Genomic DNA, 15,356 nt, shown 5'->3' with positions numbered 1-15,356 from the left:
ATTAATTTCACTCCACATGCTTTTGTGATGCCGCCCTCAGCAGTTGCCGCAAATCGGTAAATGGTCTTACGGCTATGCTCGCAGCTGTTGCCGTAAAGAAGCTATTGGTTTACGGCGATGAAATCCATAATGCTGTGAGTGCGCACGCGCACAGATATATTGCTAAGGCCAGTGCCATTTTGATTTTAAGAAGGTTGGTTTAGAATGAAAACAGGCAATTTTTCTCCGTTCAAGATTTTGAGAATTGTTTTAACAAGTAGGAGCGTACGCACTGTTTCAGGAATTCCATCGTGCTCACCTTTTCACCCTTAATTATATGAAAATATATTTTGCAAAAACAAAGGCTTGAAAATTTCTTTTTGCGAAAATCGCGCTCTACAGATATTGATTTTAGTAAGCTTATGTATTTCGTCCTTCCAAGACCCATTCATAATTGAACCATATCGATTCCACAGCTTTATGCGTTGCGCTTACACAATGTTTGCGATAAAAAGCCCGGGATGTACAAAGTCCGTCAAGTTGCGTCACATAATTTTGCCTGAGCAAGCTTCATGGGGAATACGAAAACTCTTCGCATTTCAAAATCAGCCAATTCCCATTTCAGTTTTTAACTCGAGAAAAAAACGTCTAACATTTAATCATTAGCCTACTTTCCATTTTCTATTTGAATATTGACCTGCTGCAAAGTACCATGGATTCAGAAAAAGTGAATTTTGCTATAATTATTATAACATGCGATACATTCGGCAAAACTTGCCCATATTTTAAAAAATTTTAGGGTCCATGTTTTAGGACTGAGAGAGAGAGAAAAAAAATGAGATCGACAAACTATAGATGTTTGTTGTACCTAAATGTGGAACAAAATAAGGTTTTTGTATCAACGGAGAAAGCCATTATTTTCCATGAGGTTTTTGACAAGTTCAAGATCTCTCTCAAGGAAAACATGATCCACTTATCAATCACGCAAATGTAGTTCGATGTTTTGAGTCTAAGCATACTCTCGTAGAGAGCGAAAGTTGTTGATTATGCAAGCTCCGGTGTTTCTAAAGCCAAATTAACCAATCCCAGGGTACATGCCCGGATTAAGGTAGTATGCGCCTCGAACGTGAAAGCCATAACTTTTGCACAAACTTTCCTCAAGGAATCTTTCAACCATTCAACAAGATCAAGATCAACAATAAAAATCAGGGGCCACCGTGCAAAGTTTGGTACTAGAGAAACAAATTACACAAAATTTACCGAGATTTGAAATGTAAAATGGCCTCCATACCTGTGTTTATTCAATTAGGAAAAACGAAATCTTCGATTTTCGAAAAACAAAGATGGTGAAAATTTTTCTTTCACCAAGCGCTTTAAAATGAACCGCCGCAAGTGGTAGATCAGAAAAGAATAATAAAAGTTTGAGAGTTCAAATATCTGTCTCCGAGGCGCGTTCTACCTTAATATACAGCGGAAACACATCCGACACAGATGTAATTACAGTCCATTACACAGGGGAAGGTACACCATGATTGTACAAAAGCCAGGCGTTGTTGCTAGACCATTTTCCATTGTTATCTTGTATTGGCCGAATAAAATGGACAGTGGAAAGTGTCTCGGTGTTACCATGAACGATGAACACACAAGTGCATACCTGACAACAAAACCGTGGATTAAATTTGATATCCAGATACCTATCTAAAACAGATGAATCGCTTCTTCTTACAATTTTTATGACACAACGACACTGACAAAATCAAAGGAAGGACGAAGAACGGAGAGTGTCAAAATAGGGGATTCAACATACCTGATATTTCCATTCAACGCAAATCTTTACAAACGTCGTGGATACGTAGGTAAGGATGCTAATAGGAATTGGAAATGCACGGGCCTGACCTTCTGTTTTAACTTTCAAAATGAAGCTTTATTTCCACATATCCGACATTACAAACACCGATTTTACCGGCACATCGTTACGACATGACGCGCCAGATAAGCAAAGTTGAAGAAACTTGCTATGCACATTGAAGATACTATGATGTAACGGTTTTGAAAGATTAGCACTTTACTATATTGTAATTATTGATTATGCAAGCTCCGGTGTTTCGTCAAGCCACATTTGCCAATCTCAGGGTACATGCCTTTTCGAAAAAAGAAAGACTTGAACTTTTGCTCAAACTTTCCTCAGGACTCTACCAACAACACTCTTTCAAAATCAAGAGTAAAAATCTGGGTCACCATGCAACAAATTTCCTTGTTAATTACAAATTTCAGCTATCCCTAACTTGCATAATTAATGAACTTTTCGAATTAGAAAAATACATATCTGGATTGACTTGATCAAAAGTGACGAAACTTGCTATGTAGATCGGAGATACTGTGATACAATATTCATGACCTTTGTGTTGGCATGCTTAGATAAACTAATAACTAAGTTGCATACCTGATGAACTCTCATAATTAGGGATAAATATCAAAGTTGACAGAACATGCTATGTTCATTGAAGATACTATCTATGATATGACAAAATATTACTGAAAGTCGCTTTGCACTTTTACATTAGCAGGTTACTAATTTGCATATATGATAACTTTCTAACATAGGGACATAAGACTGGAAGGACAATACAGAAGTTTTATGAAACTTACTATGTATATTGACGAGACAATTGTATCGTATTAGTGAAAGATATTTTGCGATTTCATGGCAGCTAATTTATAATTTGCATATCCATTGAGCTTTCACAGTTTGGCATATATATAGCTTGAAGTACTTGACCAAAGGCAATTACACTTGCTATATAAAGTGGTGATACAATGACAGCAATCAATGAAATTTAGTATTTTATTAAAGCTAATTACATATTTGTATACTTCATGGCCTTTGGAATTATCTCTTGTGAATATTGTTCATGATGTTGATCATACCAGTTTCAATGAAGTTGCAGACATGTGGTAAAAGTATAAATTTATCTGGTCATTGAGGCGACTGGCAATGTAGAGGAAGCCTTTGTTACACAATTTAGTGTTCTTTATTTACATGGTATATCAAATTGTACGATTGATTACCCATGGATAAGGATGTCTTCTTTATTACAGATGACCGGTTCTTTTTTCACTTGCCAAGACAGAGTGCTTCATAATACTATAATTTTCAATTGATAAAACAATAAAAAAGTTCCAAATTAAAATACATTTCTTTACATAAAAGTTACAAAACCATACAATAAATTGGAGTACCATGTTACACAGTATAATTATTACTCAAAATTTTCAAATGTTATGGAGCCATTAAAATACATTTTTTGTAAGAATCTATATACATTTAAAGGGATATAGTCGTCGGAACTGCGCTCAAAGGTCGTATGGGACCCATACGACCCATGGCAACAATGTATCCAAGGCACAATGGTGATTGATGACAGTTAAAACATGTCAGTCATAATCTATCATCGTATAATTTAAATGTTTCAGCTATGATGATGAGGTGCGTCATGATATCGTGCACGAAATACATTTTTTGTAAACAAGAAACTCGCACAGGCGCAGTTCCGACGAGTCTATATACATTTAATCAGTTTCCATTGTCACAATTTGTTAATAAATAAAAGGCAAGATATTGCACAACTTATCACCAGTGTATTAAAAGAGGTGCCTTCAGGGGGCCGCTATATTGATTTATCAGGAACCTCTGAAAGCCCCAGTAGCTGCGAATTTTCGCATTATTTTCATGCTTTATTTTCACACAAAGGTTTAAAAAACGGGTGCCGCACTCAAAAAATGGCGTCCCCACGGAAAAGTACAAAAAATGCAGTATTTCCTGCACATACACATCTTGATCGCACCAGAAACAAGCATGATGCCATTTACTTGAATGCGAAACACACGATGGCCAACATTTTGTTGCTGTTGCTGTAATCACCGAGGGACGGTGCTTTAATCTTTATCTTCTCTGTCACATGATCAGTATTTTCTGAAAATGGCGGGAAATCTAAAATGATGTTATAACGTTTTAATTTACATGCCACTTTCGACACTTATGCTATTGTTATATGTACTTTTTCAGTCTTTAGTGGGTCTTATTCAAAGAAAACTCTTGGAAAACTCAGGATATTTTGAGAGAAGTTTATTACACATTGGCAGCTATTGGGGTTTCAAAAGGCAGGCATATACGAACGTTGTGCGTGATGCTCGGCATACACAACGTAATTATGTGAGCTGTCTTTGCTGGGACCGAGCTCCTGTACCCCAGTGTATGTTTTTCTAAAACTGGAGCCTCTATTATACTTATTTTGCTGGGCTTGGCTTTTTGTATGAAGATTAGGAGTTTGCGACTGCGGAATTCTATTCTTTCATCCATACTTTTCACAAATTGCTAAAATAAGTCAGCAGCTTGTATGTCCGGGCTATCAAGAGATGATTTCTGTGTGTACTTCAGAAGAAACGCGTGTGTAACTGTAAACGGTGATGTGAAATCTGCTGTAGGTCCAGGAGCGGAGACGTCCTGTAGTCTGACAGTGTTGAAGCTCGCTCCCCCAATAATCCTGCGACAGCGCCCCCATAATGACTGTCATTTGCAAAGAATCCCGGCACTGCTAATCTCACACCGCTCATGGTTCCAAGTTGTTGTGTTGACAGAGGCAGAATGGGGGTGAGATCGACCACATCTGCTGCGCCATGAAGAGTGCAATACGGCACATACGCTCACCATGACGACAATAGCAGTCGTAGATAATACTAAAGAACATGAAATCGTCGGGGATCTCTGTGCCTTCCCTTCACTTATTGTACGTCAAGTGTGTGGAAGACTGGCTCACAATCAAAACTACGTAAACAGTCAAAATATCATGAAACAGCTCACAATTAATGGATTTCATTGAACCATCACGAAACAAGTTTGCTTACACATCACGGTTGTCGTATCACTTGAAAAAGTCCGCCGCTTGTGCCCGTGTATCAATCATTCAACAGTTTAGACCTTGTTTTATTTTTATTTGCTGACGGGTTTTCCAATTACAGATCGGGGTGGCTCTGCGCGGCAGGCAAGGCTTAATGTTACCATTAGCTTCATGATGTTACCGGCTACGCGAGCCCTGCGACGCAGAACTAAGATTAGAACAGGTTGAGATTGCCTTTATACTGTACATAGCGCCCCCATAGACAGCATTCGTTCTGCCACACGTACAACACTAAGAGGAAGACAACGGCTCCAGCCAGCACTGGCAGAAGGCGTAGAGGACCATTGGAATTACGTCTTTGATTCTTTAACAAGTTTTTATCACCAGGAGACGTTTCTGAAAATACAAAGAAAATTCAGAAGCTTGTATTTTGTGCAATTTAGTCAAATTCATGGACGTAGAATCACAGGGGAACAAAGAAAAAACTACAAACAAGCATATAAACAAACAAACAAATAAACAAATAAACAAATCAACAAAATATACAAACATACAAAAAAGCATACAAATAATTAATAAACAGATATGCAGACAAACAAACATATAGATAAACAAATAAACAAACAAACATTCATACATACATACAATATCATAGAACGTTGAATAAGATATCTGTTAAATCATTATATGTAGCAGGTTTCGTCAGTGCTCTCATAGTAAAGTCACTAATTACAACACTTAATTTAATATGCAAATGAGCTGTTTATTAACTTGACACTGGTCAAAGCTTCATGGGACAATTAGATATCTATCAGATCAACATATGTAGCACATTTCAACAAACGTAATGCTGTAATTTTGGAGTAATATCACTAATTACAAAGTTCATTAAACATGCAAATGAACCCTAATTAACTTGACACTGCTCAATGTTTCATAGCACAATTAGATATTTATCAGATGAATATCTGTTGCAGGTTTCACCAAATTTGGTGCTGTAATTTTAGAGTTATATACCTAATTACAAAGTTCATTAAATATTTAAATGGGACAAAGTCGGCCATTTTTCATGAAGTTCGTTTGATACGAGATATTGCTTATGTTGTCTGACATGTTGAAAGATACTGAATGAATGGGTGACCATGCATATATTTGACCCCGGTTTTAGACAAATTAAATGAAACAAACAATAATCAAACATAAGTTATCATAGAACATTGAATAAGTAACAAACATACAACAAACAGATAAACACAAATGTATACAAACACGCACACATGTATAGATATAATATCTATACAGATTATATATATATATATATATATATATATATATATATATATATATATATATATATATATATATATATATATATAATATATATATATATATAAAGTTGGAATAGGGCGATCACCCTGTTTTCGAAAGTTGGAATTGGGGGGGTCAGCCACTTTTTGAAGTCGGCAAAAATAATCTACTGGTCCCCCCGGCTTACGAAACTGACCAGTCCCTAACAATCATAGGATGCTGATAAGTAAAAGGGGATAGTACTTCCTGGCCAACAGATTCCATGAAACTCTATCACATTAAAAATGGCCCTATAGCTTTTTTTAATTCCCTGAGAGTTACTTTGTCGAGTTTCCTGAGGAAGTTCGGCCAAAATTAGAAGAAAAAGTCTGGTTGACTGTTGATATGACAAATATCAAAACGACACTGCATTTGATATTTTCCTTTTTTTAAAGTTTGATATCAGGGCACGAATTTGCCACTGAGGACATCAATTGTGTCACTTTTGCTTAGACACTTGGTCCTAAAATATATTCAGTGTATGCATCGTCGGTGTCTGTCTATCTCTGTCTGTCTGCCTGTCTGTCGGTCTGTTTCTGTCTCTGTGTATGTGTATGTATGTATTTTTTGTTGACAGAACATTTCATCTGTAGAAAGAACCCGCGCATTCTTGATAAAATGGAACTCAAATACTCTAACCTGCTGTTTACGGTTACCTCTTTCTACAAATGAGTAAATACACCATTTAAAAAAATTAGAGTGTAAATGGGAATGTGATTTGAATAACCTTTTTTCACCGTCCAATCAGTTAGCTTCCACACATCACGTGTCTTAGCGTTCTTGGCTTTTTGCTGTTGCAAGAAAGATTGCCAGTCTGGTGGGTCCAATGGAAGAACAATCTGCATGTGATTCCAGAATCTGAAACGGAAGGTTAATCCAAAAATGAAGGAAAATTAAGAAATCTCCTTCGGCCCACCATTTCCATGGAACTGACCCTATAGCTTTACTTTAAAACTTCAGATTGCGTCTGTGATTTCATATTTGACACAAACTTTTGTTTTCCGAACGTAACTGCGGAAAGACCGAAGAACACTGAGCTAAGTGGGCTACTTTGAAATTTCACCCTATCCTAGGGGGCTTTGTTTATATTTATCCAACGCACATGTGCCCTCAGCATGCTCATTCATATCACCGGTGAGATTGGGGAAATGTTCTTCATATGTGCCGTCGTCATTCTTGTGCATAGTCTCGCCCACAGGTGCCTGCAGCGTTGCTTGGACAGTCGATCGAAAGCCCGGGATCGAAGTGTGAGGCCGAACCTCGGTAGTAGTGTAAAGCACAGTCGCTTGTGTGGTTCGATACACGGCGGCCGCTGTATGGTATTATGTTAGCTCTGTGTGGCAGGGCTTTGTGTTAATACTGGAGGCCGTATATCTCCGGTAACACACAACCCTGTCACGCAGAGCTAAGATATACTGTATACCACACTGGCCGTCATGTATCGAACAACAAGGTAAGCGACTGGTATGACAAGACAACTGGGCAAGAAGTCCGAAACCGACACAATAAAAGATCTGCCCTCGAAAATACGGTCGAAAGTACCTTCTCAAAAGTTTAAATCTTTACTATATGTAATTGTCAGGTGCCGCCAACTTAGCTGTTCGTGTAAAAAGGTGTTCGTGCGCAGTTTTTCAGTGGGCGGGCAATTTTCAAAACTAATCAGCGGGCGGGAAGAAAAATCGATATTTACTGTGGGCGGGAAGAAATTTCATTATTTTCAGCGGGCAGGGAGAAAATTTTTGACAGTGGGTACGGGAAACTACGTAGAGGGAGGGGAATGCTGTGGCTGACAGAACTTCAGAGGAGATTAAGCGTCTAACTTAGAGGGGAGCAATATTCCAAGGTATACTGCTAGCTGCTCGCATGGTTTTGCGTTGATCTGTGTTTCCTAATGGGCATCTAGTGAACAAGGGGGAATTTCAGTAGTGGGGAGTGGGCAGTGGGGAGCTTGAATTGTTGTGGGGAGTGGGGAGCGGGCAAACAATAGATACTAGAGGGCAGTGGGCATCAAAATTCAGTGGGCGGGCATATTTTCCGTGTATGCCAGTGGGAGGGCAGTTACGAACAGCTCTACTTTCCCCTCCAAATTTTAGGACAAGGTCAAAAATAAGTAAAATCGGCATATCAGCCTTCAAAACATGTTTTGTGATGATTTTGCGAAATTGATGAAATTTACCAGTTGGCGGCACCTGAATTGCATTTGACTGATACATGCCAAATTCACTGTTTGGAAATTCTCTGCCATCACTTTGCCAGTCCGCCATTTGGGATCATCCAAGTGCAAAGGATTATATGGGAGTGAAAGTATACACATTTCCATGGCGGACTGACAACGTCTGCAACTAAATTTGGCATGCATCATTCAAATGCAGTTGCCAGAGTAAAGATTTGTACTTTTGTACGGTATTTTCGACAGTCCGCTGTTACTTTTTCGAGGGCTGTGTTGGTTTCGAACTTTTCGCCCATTTGCCTAGTCATACCTTCTATATCACGGTCCCTCCACAAACTCTCACTACTCTCGAGGCTCGGCCTTCGGCCTCGCACTTCAATCCCGGGCCTTCGATCGACTGTCTGAGAAACGTTGCAAGCACCTGTGGGTCTCGCTATAATAGACGTGTCCTCGTGTATATGCTTGCTATATCATGTCATGACTTCAATGTAATGGGAAGTTTGACATTGCAAAGGAGACTCTATACAAGAAGGCACTGAAAGCGTTCTTTTATATTAGAAAAGTTGTCAGTTCATCAGCTAACATAAATAATTATGCATGGATTCATATTTTGACCATGTTATTAGGCCTATACTAACTTACGGATGTGAAATTTGGGGAACTGAGAAATATTCAGATAGGACACCAATTGAAAAATTGAATCTTAAGTTGTGTAAAATACTTCTCCAAGTTAATCAGTCAGCAACAAATTTAGCAGTGAGAGGTGAGATGGGCAGGTATCCTCTTTTAACTTTTATCAAGAAAATGATGGTTAAATATTGGTATAGAGCATACAGTAAGAAAGAAAATACTTTGATCCATGAGGTGATGGTATTTTGTACTAACAATAACATGGCCTGGGCAACTGCAATGCAAGAAATTACAGGATTGGAGAGTGTTGGTAATTTTTGGCAAAATGATAAACATAGTGTGAAAAAAACTTAACAGATAAGATAAGTAATGACTACATTTTAAAATGGAAAAATGAAGTTAATGCAGAAAAGACATCATCAGGAGAGAATAACAAATTACGCATTTATAGAAAGTTTAAAACGGATTTTAAAATGGAAAAGTATTTAAGCTGTATCAAGGATAAAAATGACAGAAAATACATTACCAAGCTGAGAATAAGTGACCATAATCTGATGATTGAGAAAGGTAGACACATGAGACCAAAACTAAAAGCTGAGGACAGAATTTGTAATAGGTGTGATACCAACTCAGTTGAGGACGAATTTCATTATATCATGTGTTGTCCATGTCATACACAATCACGACAAAAATTGTTAGACTCGATAGCAGTCAACAATGAAAACTTCAACAACTGGGATTTGCACGCAAAATTTTGCTACATAATGAGCAATACAGATAGCATGATATACCTCACAACATTTATCCAAGAAACATATTTTTTAAGATTACCCCACATTTCATATTATGCATAAAGTTATATCTTATATTTTTATATTTATATATTATATATGTATATATTTATTATTTTTTGATAAGTATCCTTTTCTTATTTTTGTAGTATTAGTTCTTGACTATGTTCACCTTTGAGGGAATAACGTCAATAAAGTTATTATTATTATTATGTCTAACTCTACCGTCAGCGGCGCACTTTACCCTGATGATCGCTGCATATCCGTTCGTGAAGCGTTGCGGTCTGGAAAGGGCAGTCACATAACCTCATTTTGGTAGCCAGACTGTGGCCAGACTAACACTACGTCATTCGAGGGCGTCACTCAGAGGAGAAACAACAATTCGGCCTTGAATTGAATGAGCATGTCATACAAAAGGTTGGCAGTAATATAAAATTTCTTTTGTGACATGCCGTGAGAAGTTGTCATTGCGTCCAGCATCACACCCAATTAGCAAACCAGAGGCCGCGCTCTGAGACACGCCATGGCCAGCGTCGCCATGGTTTTGGTACAGGGTAAATCTAGGTCCCTTTGACTCGAAGAGAACTTGTCAGTGGTCACAGCTACAGGGGCTGCCCGCTGTGTACCGAGCCACAAGCGACACTGGCCATGGCCACGCCGTTGCCTGCAAAAATGTGATTTACAACTTTCGACTAAAACAATACTCAGCAAGCAAGATACTTCAGCTTTCACCATAAATGTGTCTGGATGTCAAACTAAAACTGTAATAAAAAGTCATATATATATATATATATATATATATATATATATTATATATATATATATATATATATATATATATATATATATATATAGATAATATATATATTTATTTATATATATTAATAATGATCTGGTAGTTTTAAAGGAAATACGCCTTTGTCCATACCTTCGAAAAGTCATAGAAATACGCCTTCTTCAGGGTCAAGGTGTTGAGTCACCAATGGCTTGGAATTTGATCGGTCTACCTCCGACCCAGTGTATTGAAAAAAAAAATAGTATAGTTTGGTAACAGTTTAACATCGCGCAGTTCACATCGCATGATACTTGCAAACTATTCGGCGTTCAAGTTTGCTAGTTTGAAGGACGAGTGCACGCTATAAAAATTGCATCGAAGGAAATATTACGCTGATATGATGAATCTTGTCCATTGAAAAGTCAAGATATTCGGAGTTTGTACTTACTGGAAATGGAATGTGTCTGGCGATCGAGAGATGCGATTGTTGAAGCCGAGGTACAAGTCATCCCAGTAATTGCCTTCTTTGATCGTCTGTCTGTGCACACTGATTCGATTCTTTACCTTAAAGAGCACCAAAAATTCGCAAACATTTCAGTCAAATTTTACATACTGTCAGAATTTATTTTTCGTCGACCGACAACCTTGAAAAATCATACTGGAATCATGCCCCCTCCCCTCTCCCAACCAAAATAAAATTTAAAAAATCAGGCCATCAACCTCGTTTAGAAACAGAATGCCTATAGAAAGACGGCTACACAATTTCTGTCGCCGACCTCTGCAGCAGTATTACGTGCCCAGTTGTAAACGCCTGTACCATCAAACAGTGGAGGTAAACGTCGAGGTTATTAAGCACCTAAAATATCAAAGTTTCCAAATAAACTCATCTAAAACTTTCCTCACGTAAGCTTTTGATCGTGTTCTTCCACAATCAAGCGTTTACAATTCAGATTTGGTCACGGTGAAAGAAATGCATGTGGCGACTAAAATTTGCCGATATTAAAAATTCAAAATGGCCGCAATCTAGAGAAAAAGTAAATCGGTAATGGTCTCATGCTAACGGTCACGAATTGGGTAAACACACGCTGCTAAAGTACATGTGAATTCTCGTACATCTATGAATGCTCGTACGAGATAGATTACATGTGAATTCTCGTACATCTATGAATGCTCGTACGAGGTGTGGCAAGGTGCATGCCTCGTACTTTCGTGATTGCTCCTACGAGGTTAGGGTCACGAATGCTTTAAACACACAAACCGCCAAGCTAGATATGAACTCTCGTACCATTATGAATACTCGTACGAGATTTGGCAGGGTGCATGTACAGTGTGCTTTGAAACACCTTCCGCCTGGATAGGAATAAACTCTCATACCCTTGGTTATGCTCACACGATTGTCTGCAGAATGCATGTACAAATTGCCTACCGATAAGTACACCCCTAGTGTAGGGGAATACAGTAGCTGATAGTGATGATTCATACGTATCAATGACAGCTCACTCAGTATCTCATAACGATCCACGTACAATTCACATGGCCATAAAGACACAGAGACGTAGTACATGAGAAACAAGTTGACTAATGCCGACCTGATGATGTTCATACACACTCTTTAGTTGGTCGTGGTCGGCATGGTCGTATAGTATAAGGTGTGGTCATATGCATAAAGTACTGACATAGTGCAAGGCATGTGCTGTGTGGTCGTGGTCAGCATGGTCGTAAAGTATAAGGTGTGGTCAAATGCATAAAGTACTGACATAGAGGAATGCATGTGCTGTGTGGTCGTGGTCAGCATGGTCGTATAGTATAAGGTGTGGTCAAATGCATAAAGTACTGACATACAGCAAGGCATGTGCTGTTTGGTCGTGGTCAGCATGGTCGTATAGTATAAGGTGTGGTCAAATGCATAAAGTACTGACATAGTGCAAGGCATGTGCTGTGTGGTCGTGGTCAGCATGGTCGTATAGTATAAGGTGTGGTCAAATGCATAAAGTACTGACATAGTGCAAGGCATGTGCTGTGTGGTCGTGGTCAGCATGGTCGTATAGTACACTGTAAAGTTAAGTGTTAAAGGATAGAACACCAATTAAACGCCTTTTTGTAACACTTTTTGAACGCGTCTAGACGTTCAGAAATTTAACACTACGTGTTTAACCAACGTTCAATTTTTGAACACACGTGTGCAGATTTTGAACGCTACGTGTTCATCAGACATTATATTGAACACCATGGTGTTTCATATCTGAACACACGTTGCACATGAAATGTGTTCAAAAAATTGAACGCATTTACGCGTTCAAAGGGCTGTAACACTTTTTGAACGCATGGACGCCGTTCAACGATAAGTGTGTTAAAGGCTAGAACACATGATGCGCGCTTATTGAACACCGTTAATTTTGGGCGTTCAGGGGATGTTCAAGCCTTGAATTAACATTACAGACCACTGATATTCAGTAAAATTATTTTATTCTAAAAATAACAAAGCATTTCTAAAGTAAAATACAATCATTTACTGTAAAATGGGCAAATAAACATTGCCAATTTGTATGTAAAATTTGTCAGAGGAAAATATCAACGGTGTTAACACCCTTCTATCAAAAACATAAAAAAAATATGAACAAAGTAATGAAAAAACAGGTTTTACTTAAATATTTTGGATAACGTTTTAAGGTTCATAATTGTTTAAAATGTACAAAAAATCATCTGAAAAAGCTAAAAAATTAGGCCCACTTATTGTGTTGAATACACGTATATTATGGAATGCATACTTCATTGTTGTAAGGTGGTTTGAAAGACATTTCCTTTTGTATAGACAACTGTGAATTTTGAAAAAAAAGTTAGTCAAGGCTTTTCAAGTGCACATGGTATATAGTTGTCCACATTAATGTAAACACAACATGTCAAGTTGTCAAAGTGTCGCAGTCAGGCACAACATGCAGAAAGTGGGGAAACTTGGTCCTTGGCAGAGTAAAACCTATTTCCTTGTCCCACAAATTCCTTCATGAACAAAAAGCTTTGTCTGTTTGTAATATCTTTAAATAAACAATGAAATAAATCGGTGACATTTTAAAAATCTACTTTTCAGAAATTAAAAACATATTCGTCAAGACCTTTCAAATTCTGTTGTACCTTGCTATTAATTTTTATACCAATGTTTTCACCAAAAGTGGTAAAAATCACCCTTGAAATAAAAAAAGTAGATTTCATCATAATGTGAATATACCACATTCTGGTAATCCCTCATATCTCAAAAATGTCTGAAATGTCTTTAATGTCTTAAAAATACAAAGTTCCAAATTAATGCATAATTTGAACAATCTGAAAAAGGCTATCAGTAAAGATCTGTGTCCTAAATGTCAAAGCTGTTCAATTAGCAGTTTTGAAGAAGATTTTTAAAGTTTTTTTGACCAAAAATGGCGGAAATTGCCATAAAATATGAAACTTTGAGTATTTTATCACAACTAGCAGAAATTTGACTAGGGTCATTCTTAGGGACATGTTTACAAAATATTGAAGACGTCAGTAAAAGAGAAGAAGATTTTTGCCAAAAATAGCAAAACTAGCCTCAAAAATATAAATTTGCATTGTTCATCATAATTTGAACATATGTGATTAGGGTAATCCCTGGGGACCTGTAATCTAAATACTAAAGGCTGTTTTGAAGAAAAACCTTGGGATGTACAAATTTTAGGACAATCCACCTATTTAGCTAACAGCAAAGTTATAAACCAGTTGCTAAGAACAAGAGACTGTTGAATTACAATACAAATTCTCTAAGGTTTGGTAGTATGCTATGATCAACTAAATTTTATAGGGGCATAAGCTTCCAAAGACGTGAAGTCTCCTTTATCAGATGCAAGGGGGAATGAAAAATTGAAGCAGAAAGTGACAGAAAATTCAGAGTGAAAATTTCAGAAAATTCAGTAATTCAGAGTGGACATTTTTACTCTGAATTTTCCGTCGCTTTCAGCTTTAATTTTTCATTCCACCCTTGCATCTGATAAAGGAGACTACATGTCTGTGAAAGCTTATTCTCCAGCAACATTTAGTTGATCATAGCATGCTACCAAAGCTTAGATTAATTCAGAAAAAAAGAAACTTATCAAAATTCAGTTACTGACCCTTGGAAGTTTAAATCTACATTAGAGATGAACTGAGGTTATCAAGCTTGTTTCAAGACAGCTACCTGTACACTCATCTTCTTCATTATCTGTACCACCAGCTTCTGTAACAACTCTTCGATTTTTCAGTTAAATCCAACTTTTTACATCCTGAAAATAATGCAACAATAGGTAATATGGCGAGATGAGACTTTAAATGAAAGACAAGTGGCTGATTAGGTTAAGGAAAAGGGGAGACTTTCATATATACAGTGCCTCTTTTCAATACTGTTACAAAATATTTGCTTCTTCTTTTGTCATCAACTGATTAAAATAAAAAAGCCAAACTCTCATATGCTGAAACAATACATTGTATACTCTACAATGTTCAATTGATTTACATACGATTGTCTCTACTGAAAGACATATATCAGCTGTGATTACGCAGCGGTACTATGCAAGGCGTATCGATCGCGCTCATGCCGGGTCAAGGGTTATCGCTATAGTTGAGTTGCGATGACCCTTGACCCGAGTGAGATGGATCGATATGCCATGGCCAAAGTATCACCGCGTATTCACAGCTTGTTGTTGGTATACTAGCCACTGAATGAAAAAAAGGTTTCTTCGCGTAGTTAAGCTATGTCAAAGTACAACACGATTAATTTC

General features: G+C 37.6%; 1 protein-coding gene across 3 annotated transcripts in view; it reads right to left on the bottom strand.

Annotated features, from left to right (window-relative positions):
• Window positions 1-2,806: 2,806 nt before the first annotated feature.
• Window positions 2,807-15,356, bottom strand: part of LOC139134859 (cytidine monophosphate-N-acetylneuraminic acid hydroxylase-like) — a 57,021-nt gene continuing 44,471 nt past the window's right edge. For 2 of the 3 annotated variants that reach the window (XM_070701930.1, XM_070701943.1), the window contains exons 14-16: window positions 11,039-11,154; window positions 6,952-7,082; window positions 4,091-5,273 (exon numbers count right to left, since the gene is read on the bottom strand). In XM_070701930.1, the coding sequence (XP_070558031.1) occupies window positions 5,092-5,273; window positions 6,952-7,082; window positions 11,039-11,154 (429 nt within the window). In that variant the 3' untranslated portion in view covers window positions 4,091-5,091. Of the gene's footprint in view, window positions 3,328-3,570; window positions 5,274-6,951; window positions 7,083-11,038; window positions 11,155-15,356 lie in introns of those variants that run through there. The other variant, XR_011552892.1, reaches the window with a different exon arrangement.

The sequence above is a fragment of the Ptychodera flava genome, chromosome 1 (assembly GCF_041260155.1).
Source record: "Ptychodera flava strain L36383 chromosome 1, AS_Pfla_20210202, whole genome shotgun sequence".
Classification (NCBI taxonomy): Eukaryota; Metazoa; Hemichordata; class Enteropneusta; family Ptychoderidae; genus Ptychodera; species Ptychodera flava.
This window is presented reverse-complemented; position numbering and strand designations above follow the sequence as displayed.